Source organism: Bos indicus, chromosome 25 (assembly GCF_029378745.1).
Source record: "Bos indicus isolate NIAB-ARS_2022 breed Sahiwal x Tharparkar chromosome 25, NIAB-ARS_B.indTharparkar_mat_pri_1.0, whole genome shotgun sequence".
NCBI lineage: Eukaryota > Metazoa > Chordata > Mammalia > Artiodactyla > Bovidae > Bos > Bos indicus.
The window spans coordinates 20,003,258-20,027,088 of record NC_091784.1 but is presented as its reverse complement, the minus strand read 5'-3'; the positions used below and the strand labels follow the sequence as shown (position 1 = coordinate 20,027,088).

Below are 23,831 nucleotides of genomic sequence, written 5' to 3'. Positions count from 1 at the left end.
GTGAACCTAGCTTCAGTCCCCACAATCATGGTGTGTTTTGGATTTCATTATTCCCCCAGGTATCAATCACCTAATTATTTCTGCCTGCTTTTGGTGCCAGAAGCCAAGTTTAAGATTTTTACTTCACACTGTGTTTAAGTTCACACCAAAGAGCTTCTTTTTGAACAATGCATTGTCTTTTTAATTTTAAAGAATTTTTTCTGTTATTGTTATATTTGCAGTTGTTGCTGTTCAGTTGCTAAGTCATGTTCTTCTCTTTGCGACCCTGAACTGTAGCATACCAGGCTTCCCTTCACTGTCTCCTAGAGTTTACTCAAAATCATGTCTGTCGAGTCAATGATGCCTTTCAACTATTGCATCCTCTGCTGCCCCTTCTCCTTTTGCCTTCAATCTTTCCCAGCATCAGGGTATTTTCCAGTGAGTTCTTCACATCAGGTGGCCAGAGTATTGGAGCTTAGCTTCAGCATCAGTCCTTCCAGTTTATATTCAGGGTTGATTTCCTTTAGGATTGATATTTGGAGTAGATTGAGGAAATCAAAGTATGAACTCAGACTATATCTTGATTAAGAGTCTTCAATCCTCTGATTCTTTCAAAATATCAATTTCTTATTAGTATGTATTCAACATGTCTAAAATGACATGTTAATTTCTTAGACTAGACTCTTAAGCAAGTATCCAGTTAAGGTTTAGTAGTGGAGTGATATATATATATATATATATATATATATATATATATATGTATGCTTTATATATATATATATATATACACATATACATTTTATATGTATATACATTTTATTTTCTAAATATTTATTTATTCATTTTTGGCTGTGTCAGGTCTTAGCTGTGGCATCAGGGATCTTTTATCGTTGTGCACAGGCTCTTTGTTGCTGGGTGTGGGCTTCTCTCTAGTTGTGGCATGTAGGCCCTAGAGTGTGCAGGATCAGTAGTTACAGCACATGGGCTTAGTTGTCCCACAGCATGTGGGATCTTAGTTCCCCAAGCAAGGATCGAACCCGAATTCCTTACATTGGAAGTCAGATTCTCAACCACTAGGCCACCAGGGAAGTCCTGGTAGTAGAGTTTTATATTGTATTTATTAAATTTATTTATCACAAATGACATTTATTGCAATGCCTTTATTTGTTGCAAATTACATCATTTTTTCTTTTTGCAATAAATATATTTATTGAAAATGATACTGGTTTTTCTATTTGTATACTCATATAATATTTCCTTTAAAATAAATAGCTTAAGTTTAAAAGTCTGAATCTATTTAAAGAAAAATATTTAGCAATAATACACCTAATGTTTAGAAAATAGAGCACATAGGATTAGGGGGTGAATTGAGGATTTATTGATATTTGTCCAGTGTATGAGAGAACAGAAGGTATGCTCATGCCCATTTCACAGTTGAGGAAGCTGAGGCTTGGAGTGATGGTCGCTTTTTCAGGGTCACACAGGTAATTAGTGGTCCAAGGTCTGCATCACCTGCTTCATCCCACTACACCAAGTCCACCCCTCTTAGTGTTCTCCTGGACTGCCCTAAGACTTGCATCCCCGTGGGCAGAACGTGGCCCAAGGTCACTGCGCATCACTGATACCTTTCTTCTCCACTGTTCTAGCAAATAAAAGCTCATCAGAGCCTAACAAGAAGAAAATGAAGTCCTCCCCCAAAGACAAAGAGGATCTCACTGGGTAAGGTGTTTCTATGGGCACAAGGGATTGTAGGACACTAGAATGAACTGAAGAAGGTTATGGTCTCATGAAAGCCACACTCTGCTTCTTGACTTTAAAGCATTCCTGTATACCTAGATACTTATGTTTTTTCCCACCAATACTCTTAATCCAATTTATTAAGGCTCTAAATAAAAATAAATTAGCTAACTAAGCAAAACCAGTGCTTACAAACTTATGAAGTATGAAGTGTTCATGGAACCAGGCACTAAGCTGTGTCTACTTTTCAGGATGAAGTCAGCTTCAACCTCCTTACCTATGAAGAAGGAGGTTGTGACATCTTTGACTTTCCCAGGAAGCAGACCAATGAGTCCAGAAGAACAGATTGATGTGATGTTACAGCAGGAGAGGGAAATAGAAAGTAAAGAAACCAAACCATCTGAATCAGACTTGGAGGTACATTCTTATTTCCTCCTTTCTCTCAATTTGCTAGGTATTACTCTTGACATCTCAGTGATTCTAAACTGGAGAAAAGCAGTAGTCACCTGAGGAATGTTTTAAAAATACTGAAGTCCAAAGATAGGCAGGTTGATTTCCCTTCTTCTTTCTCAACATTGCTATGGCTATTCAAGGTGAAGTAAGTTAGAAAGGGAAACACCAATACAGTATATTAACACATATATATGGAATTTAGATAGATGATAATCATGACCCTATAGGCAAAAACAGCAAAAAAAACCCAAACAGATGTATAGAAGAGACTTTTGGACTATGTGGGAGAAGGCAAAGGTGGGACGATATGAGAGAATAGCACTGAAGCATGTATATTACCATATGTAAAATAGATGACCAGTGCAAATTCAATGCATGAAGCAGGGCACTCCTGAAGCTGGTGCTCTAGGACAACCCAGAGGGATGGGGTGAGGAGGGCTTAGGGGAGGGTTTCAGGATGAGGGGACACAGGTATACCTGTGGCTGGTTCATGTCAGTGCATGGCAAAAACCACCACAATATTGGAAAGTAATTAGCCTCCAATTAAATTATTTTTTTAAATAAATAAATAAAGATACTGAAGTCCAGACCCCATGCAGACTACTGAATGAAGGCGTGCATGCGCAAGTCTTCTGCTTTAGTAAGTCTTAGAAACCGATGCCTTCAGGTCCTCTTAGAACATAGGTTGCAAAATGGCTGCATAGAACATAGGCTGGGGTTGCCAGATTTTGAAAAACAAAACAAAAAACATGGCCCCCAGTTTGAATTTCAGATAAACGATGAATAATTTTTAGTATATTCCAGTGCGTCCTGTATTTTATCCAGCAGCCCGACCATAAGTTAAATATGGCCTACAGATGTGTTTGGGAAATGAAAGAAATCTCACATAAGCTTAGATTTCTAACCTCTCTTGAAAAAATTAATATATTTGAAACTGAACAATAGCTACCTCCTTTAGATGAGAAATACCTTCTCTGGTTTGTCAGTCTCCACAATTCCTTATTATTTTATTATGTCCAGCCAACTTTCAGTTATTAACATTACCAGCTTGGTCCCAGTTAGACTTTTGAGCCTCTAACCCCTAACTTGAAAGAACTGCAAAGCTTTAGAGCAAAGAGCTTTTGCATTTATAGTGTAAAATGATTAACAATAAAAACTAATAGAGACTGAGAATGTGCTATTAGCAAAATTCCATACTAAACTCTAGTATGGTAAAAACCATACTCTAGATGCTTGACCCCATTCAGGACCTGGGGACTATGATTATTCCTGTTGTCCAGTTGTAGAAATTGGGGTGGGGACTGTTTAATCAACTTGCTCCAAGTTATACAGTCAGTAAGAGGCAAAACTAGAATTCAGACCAGTCTGGCTGATACTAACATTCTGTGCTCTTAAGAGCACAGAACAACAACAACATTTCTCAAACTTGCCTGAAAATAAGAAATTGCCTGGGGTTCTTGTTAACATATCCTAAATGCCCTAGGAGGGAGGGCCTGTGAATCTGCATTTTAAGAGGAGCCTCTCTCCTCGCCCCAGGCAGTTCTTATAATGAGAGAACTTTGGAAGTTTGTCCTTTATTAAGGTTGGAGAGATGCAAGTTCAGCCTTTTCTGACCACAGACAATTGGCACAAAAGGTCAAAGCCCATTTCAAACCCTTTCCTATACTTTGTGCTTCTCTTTTATCTGAAATTATTCATTTCTAGAGCCATTCAGCCATCTAGCAGCTTAGAGGCAAGCCCTAAATAAACCAAACTTCCTAATGTCACCAGGTCACATTGGGCCTGTTTGTTCAATTCGTGTGTTTGTGTTGCTTTTTTAAACTCAAAAGTCCCATGGTTGAATTAGAATAATTATAAGTCTCACTCAGACTTGGGGGTTTTCCCGAAAGCCATAGGATCAAGTACTTTCTTTGTATAGTGTCATTGTTATGAAGGAGGGTAAATTGAGTCCATTTGAGGAGCTTGTCATTCCTTTTCTTAAAGCTCACCAGATATGTCATCTCCATCCCCGGGGCTTAGTCGTCTTTCCACTGCTCCTGTTTGCATGGCATTTGAGAAATCCTTCCTTATACAGCACTGAGATCTCCCTGGCTTTGGCTGACTCCTCCAGAGCCATGGGGAATACTCACCTAACAGTTTATTACAGTGAGTGTGATGTCATGGACCAAGAAGTGAGTGAAGGATGGAGATCAGTGCTGTGTGAACAGGGTACTTTGGCAGCTGATGGGTGTGGGCAAGTGGGCACAGGTAGCCAATTGATTATGATCATTTTGTTGCTGGTGGTTTGTTTATGGAAGAGATACTACTACTATTTGACCAGTGGAATCCGAAAAGACATGATTGCTCCTGAGGAGGACAAAGTGATGGTTCGGATTTCAAAGCTGATTTCAAACACACTGCTGACAAGTCCCTTCCTGGAACCCCTGATGGCTGCCCTTGTGGAGGAGAAGGAAACTGACTATTACAGCAGCCTCATGAAAAGCATTGGTAAGGCTGTGCATAAATGGGGCAGGGTTCCTATGTGGAGGGCACCTTCTTTCCTTTCACTGTCCGTTCTTCTCCCTGTTTTCTCAGAAAAATGCCAAAAACATTGTGTAACTTTTCATTCAGTTGCTCCCCCACACTGCCACCATCACTCATGTCCATACTAGTACTTATCACACTTCAGTGTGCATCTGTGCAACCTAAGGATCTTATTAAAGTGCAGATTCTGATTCAGTAGAGTTTGGGAGGGGCCCATGATTCTTCACCTCCAACTGACTCCCAGGTGATGTAGGTGCTACTCCCCCTGGGCAAGAGCATAAGTAGCAGGGGCCCATAGACATTTAAAATGTAGCTCAAGACCTCTTCCCTCAAGTATTTTGATCTCTGCAACCCTCAGTGATCACTCCATCTTCTGCATTCATAGCACTTCTCGCTTGTACTTTCAACTCATACCATTTTGGAACTTCTCCTGTGCCAGTGTTTCTCTATGGCCTTTTCACTGGCCTTGTCTTTCTCATGGGTCTCGGCTCCCTTATTAGACATTCACTGATATATCATCAGTCCTCACTCCCTTTCATGTTTAGCTGCATGTCTTGTGCACACAGTGGGTCATTGGGCAATGTTTGATGATGGTGAGTAACGTGAAAAGTGAAAGTGAAAGTCTCTCAGTCACGTCTGACTCCTTGTAAATGAGGGAACATTTCCAGGTGTAAATGGACAGAAGCTTGTTGACCTTCTAAGTGTTAAAACTGAGAGCACAAAGTGCTCAAGGCCCCTGATTAATGACAAGTGTTTGCCCTCTTGGTTATAGTTGATTACATCCTCATGGACCCCATGGAGAGGAAAAGACTCTTCATTCAGAGCACCCCCCGAGCGTTTCCTCAGAGAGTGATCCGGGCCCCTGTGCCCTGGCATAGTGTCTACAGGAATGCCAAGAAGTGGAACGAGGAGCACCTGCACACAGTGAACCCCATGATGCTCAGCCTGAAGCAGCTGTGGTTTTCGGAGTGAGAACTGCCTCCTGTCCCCTTTTTCCCTTTCCTTATTATAAGCTTCCACACGTAAGAGATCATCTTATGTGGGAGTAGCCTTGCCCTTGAAGTAAAATGATGAAAATCCTAGACCCAAGTTGCATATGGTAAGGATAACTGTGCAGAGCTAGGTGGCCCTCCTCTGTGCCTCCACAGTACCCAGTGCCTGTGTGTAGGCCCTGGAACATGCTGGTTAAGAGCACTCACATGGGGCCAGCTTGCTCGGGTCCACCTCTAACTCTGCTGCTTCATAAGTAACATCCTTACCTCGAAATTTGGGATAAGACTTCCTACTTCATAGCACTGTTAGGAGGGATAAATAATTTAGAGTACTTAGAACAATGCCTGATACAAGTATCCAGTAGGTGTTAATTAGACCTCCATTATGAGGTCTATAATACTGAATTATAATTGTATCTTTACTAGTTTGACTCTCTAGCCTATGAAATGTATGGGATGGGGGCTTGAGTTTTCTTGTTTCTTTTCCTTTCCCAATTCTTTTTTTTAAATTTGTTTAGTTGAAGTATAGTTAATTTACAATGTTATGGTAATTTTTGCTATACAGCAAAGTGATTATATACATACATTCTTTTTCATGTTCTTTTCCATTATGGTTTATTACAGGATATTGAATATAGTTCCCTGTGCTATATAGAAGGACCTTGTTGTTTATCTATTCTATATATACTAGTTTGTTGTTTATCTTTTGTATATACTATTCTGTATATACTGGTTAGTTTCCACTAACCCAGACTCCCATTCCGTTCCTCTCCTATGCTCCCTCCGCCTTGGCAATCACAAATCTGTCGTCTAGGTCTGTGAGTCTGTTGCTGTTTTATAGATAAGTTCACTTGTGTCGTATTTTAGAATCCACATACAAGTGGTATTAGGTGGTATTTGTCTTTCTCTTTCTGACTTACATCATTTAGTATGATAATCTCTAGGTCCATCCATGGTGTTAAGGCATTATTTCATTCTTTTTTCTGGCTGAGTTGTATTTCACTGTGTATATGCCTGACATCTTCTTTACCATTTATCTCTCAATGGACATTTAGGTTGTCTCCATGTCTCAGCGGTTGTAAATAGTGCTGCTATGAACAAAGGGGCTCTTGCTGCTGCTTCTTAGTTCTTCAGTCGTGTCCGACTCTGTGTGACCCCATGGACTATAGCCCACTAGATTCCTCTGTCCGTGGGGATTCTCCAGGCAAGAATACTGGAGTGGGCTGCCATGCCCTTCTCCAGGGGATCTTCCAGACCCAGGAATCTAACCCAGGTCTTCCACACTACAGGCAGATTCTTTACTATTTGAGCCACCAGGGAAGACCTGGTGCATATATCTTTTCAAATTATAATTTTTGTATGAATATATGCCCAGGAGTAGGATTGGTGGATCATATAACAATCTATTTTTAGTTTTTTAAGCTACTTCTTTTATTTAACTCAGGGCCAGTGCAGAGTTGGCATACAATAGTCTCACTTATATTTATCAGTGACTAAATTGGCCAGATATTGTAGAAGTTCAGAGGAGGCAGGAGTCACTTTTTCTCTCTCATTTTTCTAAATTAAGATGTTAAAATTAAAATTCACCCTCTTGAAGTGTACAATACAGCAATTTTGAGTATACTCACACATTTGTACAACTTTCCTGAATTTATTGGGAATGTTTTCATTATCCCCTAAAGAAACTCTTGTAGTCATTAGTAGTTACCCCACTTCTCCCTTCCACTCAGCCCCTGGCAGAATATTAATCTGCTTCCTGTCTCCATGGATTTACCTATTCTCAATATTTTACATAAATGGAATCATACAATATGTGGCCTTTCACGTCTGGCTGCATTAAGTTAGAAAGATTCATGTTTTCAAGATTCATCCATATTGAAGCATTGTCAGTACTTCATTTCTTTTTATGGCTGAATAATATTCCATTTTATTGTTATACCACATTTTTTAAATCTATTAATCAATTGCACTGGGATTGATTTTTTTTTATGAGCCCCTCAAGAATGAGTGTGAATCCTGGTGGGAGAATGAGGCCACCAGAGTTCACCAAAAGGTCAGGTTAATGAAATGATGTGCTACTACCATGTGGGTTTTTTATTAGAAAAATTGGAGGCAGACATGTTTGTGTAATTGTGATTGGTTAAACTTAATCAGTAGCTCAAATATTTTGTTTGAGGAGGATCTATAGCTTTGATTGTGTTTCGTCTTTGGGGAGCCTTATTACTTGGATAACTTAATTGTTTTTCACTTTCTTAGTTTTACCTGTATTTTAAAAAGTAATTGTAGGTAGAGTCAACCTCGGATAGAGCCCATCAATCATAAGAAATAAGCACATTCCTTTCTCTGAATTCAGTTTTGTAAGGCATTAAAGGTGCTAGTCAGGACATGAGAAAAAAGTAGTTTTCTAATGAGGCAGAAGTATGTAATAATAATTTATAGAAAAGTAATAATGTATAGATAGAGTAGGCTCTGAAACTAACTAGCCTAGGTTCTCATTCTTTCTCTGTCCCTGATGAACTGTGTGATTTGGGAAGTTAATCTCTCTGGACCCTTATTTCTTCATATGCAAAATGGAATTGTTGGGTGAAGTACTTAGAACAGTGCTTGGCATACAGTAGTTGTTTAATAAGTTCTGCTTTAAGTAGAAGCATGTTTATGGCCTCAAAAAATAAATTAACCTAGAAATTAACACAGAGAAGGCAATGGCACCCCACTCCAGTCCTCTGGCCTGGAAAATCCCATGGATGGAGGAGCCTGGTAGGCTGCAGTCCATGGGGTCGCTAAGAGTCGGACACGACTGAGCGACTTCACTTTCACTTTTCACTTTCATGCATTGGAGAAGGAAATGGCAACCCACTCCAGTGTTCTTGCCTGGAGAATCCCAGGGACAGAGGAGCCTGGTGGGCTGCCATCTCTGGGGTCGCCCAGAGTCGGACACGACTGAAGCGACTTAGCAGCAGCAGCAGCAGCAGCAGAAATTAACAAGAAAGTCAGCCACAAGGCTGATGAAATTGCCAGAGGTTCAGTGCCAAGAGAATGTACCCATGAATTTAATTTGATCACATAAAGAAAATGACAAATTATTATTAGCTTTTACTATAAGAAGAATTCTTATCACTTGCTTTTTCCCTAATCTATTCCTTCTTCTTTATATTTATTTATTTTTAATTGATGGCTTTACAATATTGGTTTGATCTCTGTCATACATCAACATGAATTAACCATAGCTGTACATATGTTCCCTCCCTCTTCAATCTCTCTTCTACCTCTTTCCATTTTCCACCCCTCTAGGTTATTACAGAGCCCTAGTTTGAGTTCCCTGAGTCATACAGCAAATTGCCATTGGCTGTCTATTTACGTATGTTAGCGTATATGTTTGGGCTTCTCTGGTGACTCAGACAGTAAAGAATCCACCTGCAGAGGAGGAAACCTGGATTCAATCCCTGAGTCTGGAAGATCCCCTGGAGGAGGGCTTGGCAACCTGCTCCAATACAACTGCCTGGAGAATCCCCGTGGATGGACAGAGGAACCTGGCAGGCTGCAGTCCATAGGGTCACACAGAGTTGGACATGACTGAAGTGACTCCGCAGCAGCAGCAGCAGTGTATATGCTTCCATGCTACTCTCTCCATTCATCTCACCCTCTCCTTCCTCTTCCCCAACCCTTGTCCATAAGTCTCTTTTCTATGTCTGCACCTCCATTCAGTTCAGTTCAGTTCAGTCTCTCAGTCATGTCCAACTCTTTTTCTGTTCTGCAAATAGGTTCATCAGCACCATCTTTCTAGATTCCATATATATATATATGTTAATAGGCAATATTTGTTTTTCTATTTCTGACTTGCTTCACTCTGTATAATAGGCTCTAGGTTCATCCACCTCATTAGAATGGACTCAAATGCATTCCTTTTTATGGCTGAGTAGTATTCCATTGTATCTATGTACCACAGCTTCTTTATCCATTCGTCTGTCAATGGACATCTAGGTTGCCTCCGTGTCCTAGCTATTGTAAATAGAGCTGCAGTGAATAGAGCTTACAGTGGGCTCTGTAATAACCCATAGGGGTAGGAAAGTACAGGAGGTGGGAGGGAGATTCAAGAGGGAGGGGACATAGGTACACCTATGGTTAATTCATGTTGACATATGACAGAAATCAAACCAATATTGTAAAGCAATCAATTAAAAATAAATAAATATAAAGAAGAAGGACTAGATTAGAAAAAAAGCAAGTCAAATTTCCTTCTTATAGTAAAAGCTATACATTTAATAATTTGTCATTTTCTTTATATGATCAAGTTAAATTCATGTGTACATCCTCTTGGAATACACGATCTTTTTCAGTTTTGGTTTCTTCAGAGTACATATCTAGAAGTGGTATTTCTGGGGTGTATGTTGGTTTTATTCCTTGTTTTTTTAAGGACTCTCCACACTGTCTTCCATTTTGCCTGTATCAATTGACTGTACGAGAGTGAACCAAAATCATTTAGGTTTTTGTCAGCTGAACCAAAAAATTAGCAATGAGAAAGATTTGTTAAGGAAATGCTATGGAGAAATGTTCTTATGTGATCTGTAATATTTAGCTTTAAACATGTTAAGAGGTCACCTAATGATCAGTGAAGGGAAGGGTTTAGGGGCCAGAATGAGGGTCTTTGTCTGAACAAAGAATAGATTTTTCTGGCCAATGTGGGAAGTTTATTACAATCGAACTAAAGATGAGTGACATAATTATCAGATGGTGACCAGGGCCATGCTAAGGTTGTATATCAAATGTATATGGAGAGTGAGGTCCTCGAATTCTGTCCTCCCCAGCAGTGCTTTGTGACTGGCCAGACAAGATGAAGACTAAGTTCATCACCTCCATCAAAAAAGAATAGAAATGTACGCTGTAGGATTTTAGGAGTAGGAGGGAAAGTGCCTAGTGGGTCATTACAGTGGATGATGAAAATGAGAAGTGAGAACTGGAGCAAGCTAAGAAAGTGAGCAGAGATCTGGTTGGGGAAGTTGTAGGCACTGATGGTTTCAAAGAATGATTAATAAATGAATGAATAGGTGTGTCAGGAAGAGAAATGCTGGCCCTGTGAGCTAAAAAAAAAAAAAAAAAAAAAAAGCCTTGGGGAGTGTGGTAAAGGGCAGCACCTCCATTAACCTGAGAGAAATAGGAGAGAAAAGATCATCAGAGAGGACAGGAAGAGATCCAAGTGTTCATTTAACAAATATTTACTGAGTTCCTGCACTGTGTAAGGCAATCTCCCAGGAATGCTGTGGGTATCTTGGTGAGCCTACGAGCTGTCAGAGGCTTGCAGTCTATAGGGTTTTGGGATCCAGATCAAAGTGGTCCTCCAGTTTGTCTTGAGTAGCTCACCAAGGGGCCACATTGAGGACTGCGTAGAACCCACTTGATCATGAAGGTGATGCTTTGCTTGCCTTGTCCTCTTGTGTCTTCACCTGTCTTACCCTGTATTGGAAAGACCTTTGACTTGTCATATCCTAGTTCCCAGTCAGCCAAATGCCAAGTCAGTGTCAAAATCCCACTCCCCACGGGTTACCCAGAGAAGGATACATAGGAAGGCTCAGTAATAGCTCCTGAGTTTCCCCACTCCTGGCAAGAGTTCTTGTGGACTATCTACTCCCTCCTCTGACTCTCAGATTTTTCAGATATAATTAGTTTTAAACTGTTTAAATCTCCTCTCATTGAAAAATGAAAGTATATTTCCTCCGAATCCATCATACAAAGTTTTTTTTTAAGCGTCTTCTTGGCTTAGGATGTTTTTCCCTCTCTTTTGGCAGATTTAGAGACCTCAGGTTTGTTCGAACAGCAGAATTACTGGCGGGAAAATTACCTCTGCAGCCTCATGAATATCAGGATGTCATTCAGAAACACTGCATGGAAGCACGCCAAATTCTTCTCAACAAGTCAGTATCTGGCCTCAGAATGGCGCTGTGTCACAGTGTCATAAAAATCAAAAGTTCTCTGAAGTGAAAGCTGGTCTCCAGCCTGGGGGGTGCACAGATTTTGCTGACTTCTCTCTGACACCGTCCTCTATCCTCATCCTTCCACGTTTCCATCCCGGAGAGCCTCTGTGCCTCCTCACATACACTGCTCTTTGACCCTCACTCCTAGTCTTCCTTTGCCCTTTTGAAGCTTCATCCTTACTATTGCTTGTTGAGCACTTCCATTCCCTCCCTCTGAAATCCTTTAGGCCTTGCTGGGTTACACACAGTGGTAGTCGTTCAGTCGTGTCCAACTTTTTGCGACCCTGTGTACTGTAGCCCGCCAGGCTTCTCTGTCCATGTGATTTTCCAGGCAAGAATACTGGAGTGGGTTGCCATTTCCTTCTCCAGGAGATCTTCCCAATCCAGGGATCGAACCTGGGTCTCCTGCATTGCAGGCAGATTCTTTACCATCTGAGCCACCAGGGAAGGATAATGCATTTGAATGACTTGTATTCAGGTGGCCCAGATAGACACCTGTAAATTTCCAGGGATGGGAGTTTTTAGTCACTTAATTCTTTTTTCCTTTGCAAATGCGTACAGGACTGTGTCCAGAGCTAGAGAAATTCCCTTATGTGAAATGATGGTGATATGTACTAAGCCATTTTTGTTAGCAGAGAAAATATTTATGTAATAGCTGGCATATAGTAGCTCTTAAATGTAATTATGACCTCTGCAACTATGACTATTACCAGTACTTCCCTGATTCTTAGAGAAATACTTTTCTAGCCATCAGAAAAAGGACTTGATAAGATGCAAATGCCAGTAGTTTCTGTTGGGAATTAGAAATTGGGGGAATAGGATGAAAGGAAAAATGAGGCATCCATTTCTTCTTTCGGTTTTCTTATTTCTGCTCTCAGCTTCTGAGCAGCCACCACCACACTGGAGTTTCTCCTCCCAAGTTTTCTTCCTTTTCTCCTCTTTCCTTTCCCCTGTAAAGTTTCAGTCAGAAAACAGACACCTGCCAGGGAGAGAAATTGGACAGAACATTTCAGTTCCTTATGCCCTTTTACCCCAATCTCTGAATATAATAAACTATAGACACCTTCATCTTTCAGCAGGATTGTCCATTTGGGTATTGCTAAATGGGAAAACAGTCTCTCAATCCAAATCTTGTTACTTTCTTCCCCAGAAAGGGGTGATGGCAGGTGAAGTGGCCAGAGATATGAGAGTACCAACTTGCGGAGCTGCTTCGTGGGAAAGGAGCCATCTACCTTGTGGTGGAGAGTTGGGAGTGGCTGAGAGGACATCTTGGAACTTGGGATTCTCAGTCAGATGCCCTGCTTTCTTTACAGATGGATCCCCACCTGTGCCCAGCTATTTGTCTCCCGGAAGGAGCAGTGGATCCATTTTGCTCCCAAGAGTGACTATGACTCCTCTCGTAACATTGAAGAATATTTTGCTTCCGTTGCATCTTTCATGTCCCTCCAGCTCAGGGAGTTGGTCATTAACTCTCTTAAGGACCTCGTTTCCTTCTTCATGATACACAAGGTATGTAGGGGATCAGCAGTAGACTCTTTGGAGTAGAATCAAGACTCAGTATTTAATCATGTAAGGTCCTCAGCTGTAAGCCAGGCCAAAAAGTAAAATTCTTGACTTGAACACATATGTGGTGATTATTAGTTTATAAAAATGATTTATTTAAATACATGGCAAGTTTTCCCAAGATAATTACCTACTTCTGTATAGTAAAAATCTACAGAACTAGAGAAATTACTTTAAAGAAAGAGTGAATAAAATGGAATGTCTACCTCCTACTGTAGAGGAGTGGTCACTTTTTCATCCTCTCTGTTTAAAAAAAAAAAGGGATTAAAAAGGGTTTGTTATCAGTCTTTTGGCTTGCTATTTAGGAAGTGTTGTGCATGTTCATTGCAGATATGGGCTTTTATTCTTTGGTTTTGGAATGGGTGCCTCTAAAAACAAGAGACTTCATTGACCTAATTAATAACTACTTTCATGACACTACTTAAGTGAAGTCTAGATAAAAACTAAAGCACTAAGATAAAAACTAAAACACTGTGATGGTTTTCAAAGCATCATAGACTCCCTTAAATTTAGATAACATGGGAAATCAAGGAAGATTTTTTTTGTATTTTATACTGTGTGCCATTTTAATTTAAAAAGAGTGATAAAATTTAAAATTGTCTGGTTAGAAAAGGTTAAGTTCTAAGGATTTTGCCAAATAAAGTAAAAATGAACAGTTGACCTGTTATTCAAAAAATACAGAACCAGTGCTGTCAAATTTAGACTGCACCGTTAGCATTCTACAGTGGACTAATCTATACATATCATTGTGATCATCTATTTGGCTAAGCAGAAGAGACTCAAACTCAACCAAGTTTCATTCTAAAATTTCAAACAAAGGGAAAATTAAAAATTGAATATATCTTAAAGAAAAAAATGTGTGGGTATTTGATACATAGTAGACATTCACCTAATGCTTATCAATAATCCTTAGACAAATCTAGAATTTCTAGATTCTAAATTGAATCTTTAGAATCAATTATTTGAGCAAATACTTTACAACTGCCTCATGCCAATTTTATTAGGCACTTGCTTCCCTGGTAGCTCAGACAGTAAAGCATCTGCCTGCAATGCAGGAGACCCAGGTTTGATCCCTGGGTTGGGAAGATCCCCTGGAGACGGAAATGGCAACCCACTCCAGTACTCTTGCCTGGAAGATCCCATGGATGGAGGAGCCTGGTGGGCTACAATTCATGGAGTCACAAAGAGTCGGACACGACAGCAACTTCACTTTCACTTTCATGCCTTTTATGAAAGGTATCTTGTGTTACTAGCCAGTGTTAGGAATTAGAAATGTCTCCACATCAGTTCTTTACCAACTGAGCTACAGCTTCCCTGGTAGCTCAGCTGGTAAAGAATCTGCCTACAATGCAGGAGACCCCGGTTCGATTCCTAGGTCAGGAAGATCCCCTGAAGAAAGGATAGACTACCCACTCCAGTATTCTGACCTGGAGAATTCCATGAACTGTATCGTCCATGGAATCACAAAGAGTTGGACACTACTGAGTGACTTTCACTTCACTAAAGTTCCATATCAGTATTTCTACTGCAAAAAGGTTGACATTTTGAATGTCTAAAATATATTATATGCTAAACAGCAACTCCATGTGGGATGTACAGATAAACTCTTATACTTTTGGATTCAGTCAACAAATTTTTATTGAGCCCTTGTACATGTGTGCTAAGTCACTTCAGTTGTGTTCAACTCTTTGTGACCCTGTGGACTGTAGCCTGCCAGGCTCCCCTGTCCATGGGATTCTCCAGGCAAGAATACTGGAATGGGTTGCCATTTCCTCCTCCAGGGGATCTTTCCGACCCAGGGGTCAAACCTGTGTCTGTTATGTCTCCTGCATTGATAGGCGGGTTCTTTACCCCTTGTGCCACCTGCTTTTATGATGTACTAAATGCTACCTTGTATATTTTGGAGGACATAGATGGTTCAGACACAGATCCTGTGCATGTAAATCTCATGAGAGAAAGATAAAATACCACACGCAGTGGAAATAAGGAAGTTCAGAGGTAGAAGATTATTTCTTCATGGGGAACAGGGAGGCTTCCCAAAGGAGGAGATTTTGGTCAGAATTTTAACAGATGGGGAGGATTTGGAAATATTGATAAAATAATTTCCAAGCAATGTAAACATACTTTGAAGAAGGGGGAGAGGGTGAACTCAGGTGGGCTAAGCCAGACTTAACCCTTATTTTAAATAGAAACAGTGCATGGTACCTTACATTTCCTTTTCTGGTACCCATGTAGCACTATGAACAGGTACAAGTCACTCCTTTGATTCTAAAAGGTTCCATTTTGTAATAATCACCATATCTTATGTATCCTGAAGGATGGAAATGATTTTGAGGAGCCCTACCAAGAAATGGAGTTCTTTATACCTCAGCTGATTATGATTAAGCTTGAAGTCAATGAGCCAATTATTGTCTTTAATCCATCTTTTGATGACTGCTGGGAATTAATACGTAACTCTTTCTTGGAAATTATTAAGAACTCTAAAGGGATTCCCAAGGTATAGTACTGAATTATTTGTTTTTATTTGTATTCACATATTGAATAAAAGTTATGTTTAAATGGCTGCTTGTGCAAAGTAGGGCTTTACTATGGGAGATATAGCCTGAGTACACCCTCTTGACTCCCCGAAAGAGAATTGGGGCCTTAAAAAAATTTCCATGCATCCCATTAACAAATACACTGAGATCTACTTTGTGAGCAAGCAGAGTTACGTGCATTATGCCAACCTCAAAAGGGCAGATGTGTCCCAAGCCATATCCATCTTGGATTAATAATTCATGATGGATCAGTTGCTCTGCACTTTGCCAAGAATTTTCATAAGACTATGTATCTCATTTAGTTCTTAAAGCTCCATATGTTTATTTGTTTATTAGTTTGTTTAACTTCTAGGGGAGAGATTAAACCTTCCCTTCCTGGCCTAGGGAACTTAGAAAAGGAAACCTTTTTCCAAGTTTCCTTTCCAGGGTGACTTTATTAATCAGATCTCAGTTATTATCAGACTTTTAGAACTGGGCAGGATCACCCACATGAGTGTGACTCTTTTGCATTCCATCTTATGTCTCCTTCTAGGTGGTTGATGTAGCGAGAGGCCAGTCTCCAGCCCCACGTAGGGAAGGGGCTTGTGAGATGTTTCTACCCACCTCACCTCCGCCTCCCACTCCCCCTCCCTCCCCATGTATGATGCTCAGGTACCCTTAAGCACGCTTCTCTTTGCAGCCCTGTACTTAGAGGGTTCTAAGATCTCATGATTAGAGTTGGAGTTTTTAGGAAAGCATGTGAAGCTGCATGTTCCAGTTGGTTTCACCAGAGAACTCTAAATTGAGGCTTTTAACCCAGCCGAGTCAGACTAACAGGAAAACTGGATGTGCAGAGAGGGAAGAAGCGTGGGCAGCTCTCCTACAATCAATATCCCTAGGAAGGAAATGAAAGAGAAGATCCTGTAATTTGGAAGGATAAGTGTGGGGCTTGGAGACAGATAAAGTACACACCACTCAAGTTCCCCTTCACTGCTGTTGATGAGCAATGTTTACAAGCAGCTGTGTTGGGAGAGCCCAGGGCTTATGTGGCTGCTGCTGCAAGACAGCCCAGCAGGAGCTGGTAGTAGATTTAGTGAATTGTAATGCCAAGAAGACACAGTCATAGGTCACAGTTTGTACCAGGTTTGAAAGCCAGACCCAAGTAAATGCTGATGACTCTTCTAGACTAAGAAAAAGCAGTGCAGGATCTGAGTTCTCTGTCTAAAGATGCCCAGGGCACAGTCTTCCTCCCTGAACCCCTCATACTGTATTGTCTCTGATCTGGCTACTGACATTTTAAAAGAATAACCCTTCAGATTGAATATCTAAGAAGAATACCTGAGAACAGCAACAGGTGGACAGTACCCTATCTCCTCTCAGTCCTGCCTTATATATAAACATGAATTTTAAAAGTTAGAAAAAAGTATCAGCATGAGATGTTTGAAAACTGTACTCAAGGTGCGAAAGAAAAGTGTATTTGTGAGAAAGTTACTAAAGAAACAAAAGTAAATATCAGAAAATATTTGTTGTAGCCAAAAGTTGAGAAAAATATGAATCTGTAACACTGACTGAAATGAAAAGAGATAAATAAAAGGAAGCTGGATGAGATAAAGGGAGGATTTTATAAAATTGCAATAATTAGAATTTAAAACAGCATTAGCAGTTGATGCCTTACTTTCACAATTGTGAAATAAGATTGCTTGGGTCAGTCTCTCCTCATGGAAGAATTTTCTAACTCAAAGTGCCAGAGAAATGCCAAAGTTGGAGAAATATACAAGAGAAAATACTGAAGGTGATGACAAAACCAAGAAGTCTGGGATCAGAGAGCCAGGGATATAAGCAGATAGTAACAATGATTATCTGGAAAGAGTACTGTTGTTCTTGGCTCAGTTTTACAGACTGCTCTGCAGGGTGTAAGAGAGTCAGCCACTTTTTTAAAGGTGTGTTTTTTTAATTAAAGTATAGTTGATTTACAACATTTCACGTTTACAGTAAAATGATTCAGTTATACATATACATATATTATTGTTGTTCAGTTGCTAAGTTGTGTCCAACTTATATGCATATGCTTTTTCAGATTCTTTTTCATTATAAGATATTACAAGATATTGAATATAGTTTCCTGTGCTAAACTGTGGCTCTTTGTTGTTTATCTATTTTATATACAGTAGTGTATATCATTGGAAAAGACCCTGATGCTGGGAGGGATTGGGGGCAGGAGGACAAGGGGATGGCGGAGGATGAGATGGCTGGATCACATCACCAACTCGATGCACATGGGTTTGGGTGAACTCTGGGAGTTGGTGATGGACAGGGTGGCCTGGCGTGCTGCGATTCATGGGGTCGCAAAGAGTTGGACCAACTGAGCTACTGAACTGAACTGAGTGTATATCTGTTAATCCCAAATTTCAAATTTATCCCTCCCTCTCCTTTCCCCTTTGGTAACCATAAATTTATTTTCTATGTCAGTCAGTCTGTTTTGTAAATAAGTTCATTTATGTCATATTTTAGACTCTACACATAAGTGATATTATATGGCATTTGTCTTTCTCTTTCTGACTTATTAATACTTAGTATGATAATGTCTAGATCCATTCATGTTGCTGCAAATGGCATTATTTCCTTCTTTATTGTGACTGAGTGTGTATATATATGTATGTGTGCCATATCTGTCAGTGGACATTTATGTTGCTCCCATATCTTGGCTATTATAAGTAGTGTTGCTGTGGTCATCACGGTGCATGGATCCTTTTGAATTAGACTTTTCCCTGGATATATCTCTTATGAGTAAGATTTCTAGATCATAAGGCAACTCAATTTTTAGTGTTTAAGGAACCTCCATATTGTTCTCCCTAGTGAAAATCAGCCACATTTAAAGTCATTTTTCAATTGAAGACTTCCCCCAAGAGGCAGTCTTTTTATCCTGCTCACCTCTGATCTATTTATTGCGTTGCCTGAATACTCCAGTCATGCTGCCCTAAACCATTTCATTCATATCTTTGCTTTCAAACACTGTCTATAGTATGGCTACAGCAGAGAAGTTGCTCCTTCACTGGTTTTAAAACCTTTGGGTTGTCCAAAGAGGGAAGAGAAAGTTCAGTTGCACTTGCTTTTGCCACTTTCTAAATTGATGCATTCTCATCAACTGCATATACCCCATGTAACTCAGTAAAGCATTCAGAAGAATCTTTTCTGAGACAGATCACTAAAATCCTTCTTAGCAGAGAGGGCAGTGGAAAGCAGTGGACCCCCAACAAGGACTTGTAGCCTACATGAGCCATGCAACTGAGAACATTCTTAGAAGTACACATGTGCCATTAAGAAGTTAGAAAGTTGAATTCTCAGGAAAAATTTATTTTGTGCCTCAGATCATAAAGACATAGCTTTTCCCCCTTAACTGAGAGAAGAATCTAGTATCTTTCTCCCTTTCTTCAGGTGAGAAAATGAAAGTCCACAGAAAGTAGCTTACCTAAGGTCACATAGTCAGCTAGTAGAAGAGTTTGAATTGGAAAGCATGCTTCTAGTAGCTTATCATTAGAGAGGAAAAGTGTTTGGTAGGGGAAGGAGTACCACTGTAATATTTATTTAGTCACACAATGTTTATTGAGCACTTACTATGTGCCATGCTCATTAGGCCTCTCACCATAGTGAAGAAGTCAGATAGGATCCAGGCCTTTATGTCATCAGTATGCCAGAACAAACCTAGAACAGCTCATTACACATTCATCTAATTACAATTATGATGAGTTCAAGAGGGATAAATTTAGAGTGTGAGCTTTAAGCAGGGAAACCTAACATCCACTGGGGGCCCAGGGGGACACTTAAAGGAAATGAAAGTTTAAAGAGTAGGGATTTGAAACATGAGTAATCCAGTAAGAGGAAGAAGAGGGAGAATAAAATTAAAGGGAATAATGGAGTGATTCCAGCATCATCTGAGGGAAAATAGAATTGAAATGCAGCTGATATCCCTGGAAATGAGTACATTGCTAGAGATTTTAGTTTGATGCCATCTTCCTCCTTGTGTCTTGTGGATGTCTTATGACATTTAAAAGTGGTTTCTACTCTTTAGGTGGAATCTATCCTGTTCCCAGAGTTGAAAGGATATAATCTGATACTTGGAACTGTTAATGCTGATGAAAAACTGGTTTCTGACTTTGTGGATCAAACTTTCGAGGTATTTCAGAAAAATCAAGTTGGTCCCTGCAAGTAAGTTGGTTTAGTTGTAACTTAGCCATTTTGGCATTGGTTTAGAGTTCCTACCTATCATCAAATAAATAATCCCTATTCCCACAGACCTGAAACAATACATAATAAGTAGCCAATACTTACTTACATAGGGATTACTATTTATCCCCATTTGCAGATGAAGAAACCATAACTTTCCCAATGTTATACAGCAAATAGATAGGAGAGCCAGAATTCAAATTAGAGGTTTACCCCTATTATCTGAAAGCCTTGGCACCAGATAGATTCTGGAATTTAGAAATTCCTGAATTTTAACCAGTGGTCAGGCACCAGTCCTACCAGGAAGCCTTGAAAAACCCCTGGACCAACCTCATTCACCAGGTGACAGACACCAGAAGCAAGAAGAACTATAGTCCTGCAGCCTCCAGAACAGAGACCACAAACACAGAAAGTCTGACAAAATGAGATGGCATATGTTCTATATGGCGTATGTTCTAGATAAAGAAAGAAGGTAAACCCCAGAAGAACAACTCAGTGAGGTAGAGATAGACAATCTTCCAGAAAAAGAATTCAGAATAATGATAGTGAAGATGATCCAAGATCTCAGAAACAGAATGGATATACAGACTGAGAAGATAAAAGAAATGTTTAGCAAAGAGCTAGAAGATTTAAAGAACAAGTAAACAGAGATGAAAAATACAGTAACTGAAATGAAAAATCCCTAGAAGGAATCAATAGCAGAGTAAATGAGGCAGAAGAATGAGTAAGTGAGCTGGAAAACAGATTGATTGGTGGAAATCACTGCCACAGAACAGAATAAAGGAAAAAGAATGAAAAGAAGTAAGGACTGCCTTAAAGACCTCTGGCATAAAATTAAACACACCAACATTCACATTACAGTGGTCCAGGAAGGAGAAGAGAGAGAAAAATGGACATAGGAAGGTACTTGAAGAGATAATAGCCAATAACTTCCCTAACATGAAAAGGAAACACTCAAGTCCAGGAAGTGCAGAGAGTCCCATACAGGATAAGCCCAAGAAGGAACATGCTGAGACACATATTAATCACACTGACAAAAATTAAGGACATAGAATATATTAAAAGCAGCAAGGGAAAAGCAACAAATAATATACAAGGGAACCCCATATGGTTATCAGTTGATTTTTCAGCAGAAACTCCGCAGACAAGAAAGGAGTGACACAGTATATTTAAAGTGATAAAAAGGAAAAACCTACAACCAAGAATACTCAATGCAGCAAGGCTCTCATTCAAACTTGACAGAGAAATCAAAAGCTTTCAGTTCAGTTCTGTCACTCAGTCGTGTCTAACTCTTTGCAACCCCATGAATCACAGCACACCAGGCCTCCCTGTCCATCACCAACTCCGGGAGTTTACTCAAACTCATGTCCATCGAGTCAGTGATGCCATCCAACCATCTCATCCTCTGTTGTCCCCTTCTCCTCCTGCCCCCAATCCCTCAAAAGCGTTATAGACAATCAAAAGCTAAGAGAATTCAACACTGCCTAATCAGCTTTACAACAAATTCTAAAGGAACTTCTCTAGGCAAAAACAAAAAGCCCACAAATAGAAAAAAGAAAATTACAAAAGGGAAATCTCACCAGTAAAGGCAAACATACAGTAAAGAAAGAAAATCATCCACACACAAATATATCAAAATCAGCAATCATGAAAAGAGGAGAGTTCAACTGCAAGATATTGGAAATGCATTTGAAATTAAGATATCAGCAACTTAAAACAGCCTTGTGTGAGTTTGTGTGTGTGTATATATGTGTTGGCTGCTATGTCAAAACCTCATGGAAACTGTAAATCAAAAATCTACAATAGATAGGCACACAGAAAAGAAAATGCAATCCAAACACAACCCTAAAGATAGTCATCAAATCACAAGAGAAGAGAACAAAAGGAAGGGAAGCAAAAAAGACTAGACCAAAAAATTCTGTATTACGAGAGGCTGTCCTTTATATGATAGGGTGTTTAGCAACATCCCTGGCTTCTTCCTGTTAGTAGGACCCTCCCTACTTTTGACAACCAAAGATGTATTCAGACATGGCCAAATGCCCCCTGGGGACAAAATCACCTCCATTTGAGAACAGCTGCTTGTCTATTCTGAAAATCATGGCCTCAGATTTGGAAGCTCTGCCCTCATGAATTCAACCTAGGATCTTCTATTAGAAACCTCTGTTTACCCTGTTTATTCTTATACATATAGTTTGTTTTTCTGGACTGACAGTTCCAGAAGCTTCTCTGTATCTTAGTTTCAGTCTCTAAAGTGTTGGCCAACTCTTGGAAGTATACCACTGGGCTCTGCAAAGTTAATTCTGCCTACTGCGTGTCACAAAACATCCTCCAATTTCGGGAAAATCTGTCCAGCCATTTTTACATCTGACAACAGACAGAGAGAAACTGAATTCTATTCAATAGACTTCAGGTTCATTAGTTCCCAAATATTCATCTTAAAATATAGACACAGAATTTTAGAACTAGAAGGAGGAATAGGAAGTATTGTTATTGCACATTTACTGTATGTTAGGCATAGCATTAATTGCTTTATATTATAGCTTTACAACAGTCCAATGAGGTGTTGTTTCCACTTAAAATTAAGGACACTGACCTTTGAAAAATAGAAATATTTTGTCTAAGTTCATGTAGCTCAGAAGTGGCAAAATTTGGAATTTGAAGGCAAAGTTCTGAATTCCCAGTTCACTGTGCCTTTTGCCATGTTGTATAGTTTGGACTAGTTTTTATATTATCTCTTTGTTTGCCACTCTGACTAATCTGATTTGGTGACCTGTATTTGTATCTTTGATTTTCTGCTCTTCAATATGGAAGATACTTAAATGTATACAAAAAGTATGATGACTTATTGGATAACACGGCAGAACAAAACATCAGTGAATTCCTGAAAGAAAATCATGAAATCGAGGATTTTGTGATGGTAGGAGATGCCACTTGACATTTTTTTTATATCTTGGTTACATGTTACAGACAGTCCAATAGCACTGTATTGGCTGGGGATGAGGCTAGGGGCAAATGCATAGAGGCTAAGGACAAATTAAACTACTGAATCTGCTCTTTTCTACAGAGGATCAATAGCATTAAAAAGCGGAGAAATGAAATTGCATCCATGCACATAACTGTGCCTTTGGCCATGTTCTGCCTTGACACCATGACCCTAAATTATGATCTCTGTGAACGAGCCCAAAATCTTAAAGACCGTTTGATTCAATTCCAAGTGGATGTAAACCGGGACACCAACACCAGGTATTACTGTTGCATGCAGGGAAATAGCAGTGATAATTGGCACAAACGGGAGAATGAAAAAGGGGATTGCACCTTCCAGCAATGACCAGGCTGAACTTCCAATTCAACTTGTTTCTGCCCCCAAAGTGAGGGTTGCAGGGACTCTAGGTTCAGGCGAGATGATAAACAATAAGGAGAAAACTACTAGAGTATGAAGATGGAAAGAATCCTGAGGCAGTTAATCTCTGATCCTTCAGCCTTTGCTTTCTTGCAGACAACTTCAGAGAGATATCACCTGGCAGTCTGAGCTCACAGGCCCTCTCACTGGCCACCTGTCACACATTCGAAGATACAGCATGCTTACAGTCAGCCCTCAGAATCTCTTCTATGCAGACTTCTACTGTCTGGGTGTGGGGATACTGTTATTCAATCTTAAACTCTATATCATGCCTTAATTTTACTGATGACCATATGTTAGTCAATACATTTTTGGTTGTAAGGGGTAGGAGGTGGGACTGGCTAATGTAAAAAAGAAATTTGGAGTCTGCATGTTGAAAAGTTTAGGAGCTGGCTAGCCTCAGGCCCTCAATACTACAAATTAGAATGTAGTCTCCCTCCCTCTGCTTGCTGTCTGCTGTGTCAGCTTCATTCTC

General features: G+C 39.8%; 1 protein-coding gene across 2 annotated transcripts in view; it reads left to right on the top strand.

Moving 5' to 3' along the window:
* Nucleotides 1-23,831, top strand: part of DNAH3 (dynein axonemal heavy chain 3) — a 254,086-nt gene that overhangs the window by 14,776 nt on the left and 215,479 nt on the right. For both annotated transcript variants that reach the window (XM_070779177.1, XM_070779176.1), the window contains 10 exons: nt 1,626-1,698; nt 1,968-2,133; nt 4,467-4,656; nt 5,465-5,660; nt 11,468-11,593; nt 12,967-13,162; nt 15,534-15,713; nt 19,802-19,938; nt 22,768-22,873; nt 23,021-23,199. In XM_070779177.1, coding sequence (XP_070635278.1) covers nt 1,626-1,698; nt 1,968-2,133; nt 4,467-4,656; nt 5,465-5,660; nt 11,468-11,593; nt 12,967-13,162; nt 15,534-15,713; nt 19,802-19,938; nt 22,768-22,873; nt 23,021-23,199 — 1,549 coding nt within the window. The remainder of the gene's footprint in view (nt 1-1,625; nt 1,699-1,967; nt 2,134-4,466; nt 4,657-5,464; nt 5,661-11,467; nt 11,594-12,966; nt 13,163-15,533; nt 15,714-19,801; nt 19,939-22,767; nt 22,874-23,020; nt 23,200-23,831) is intronic.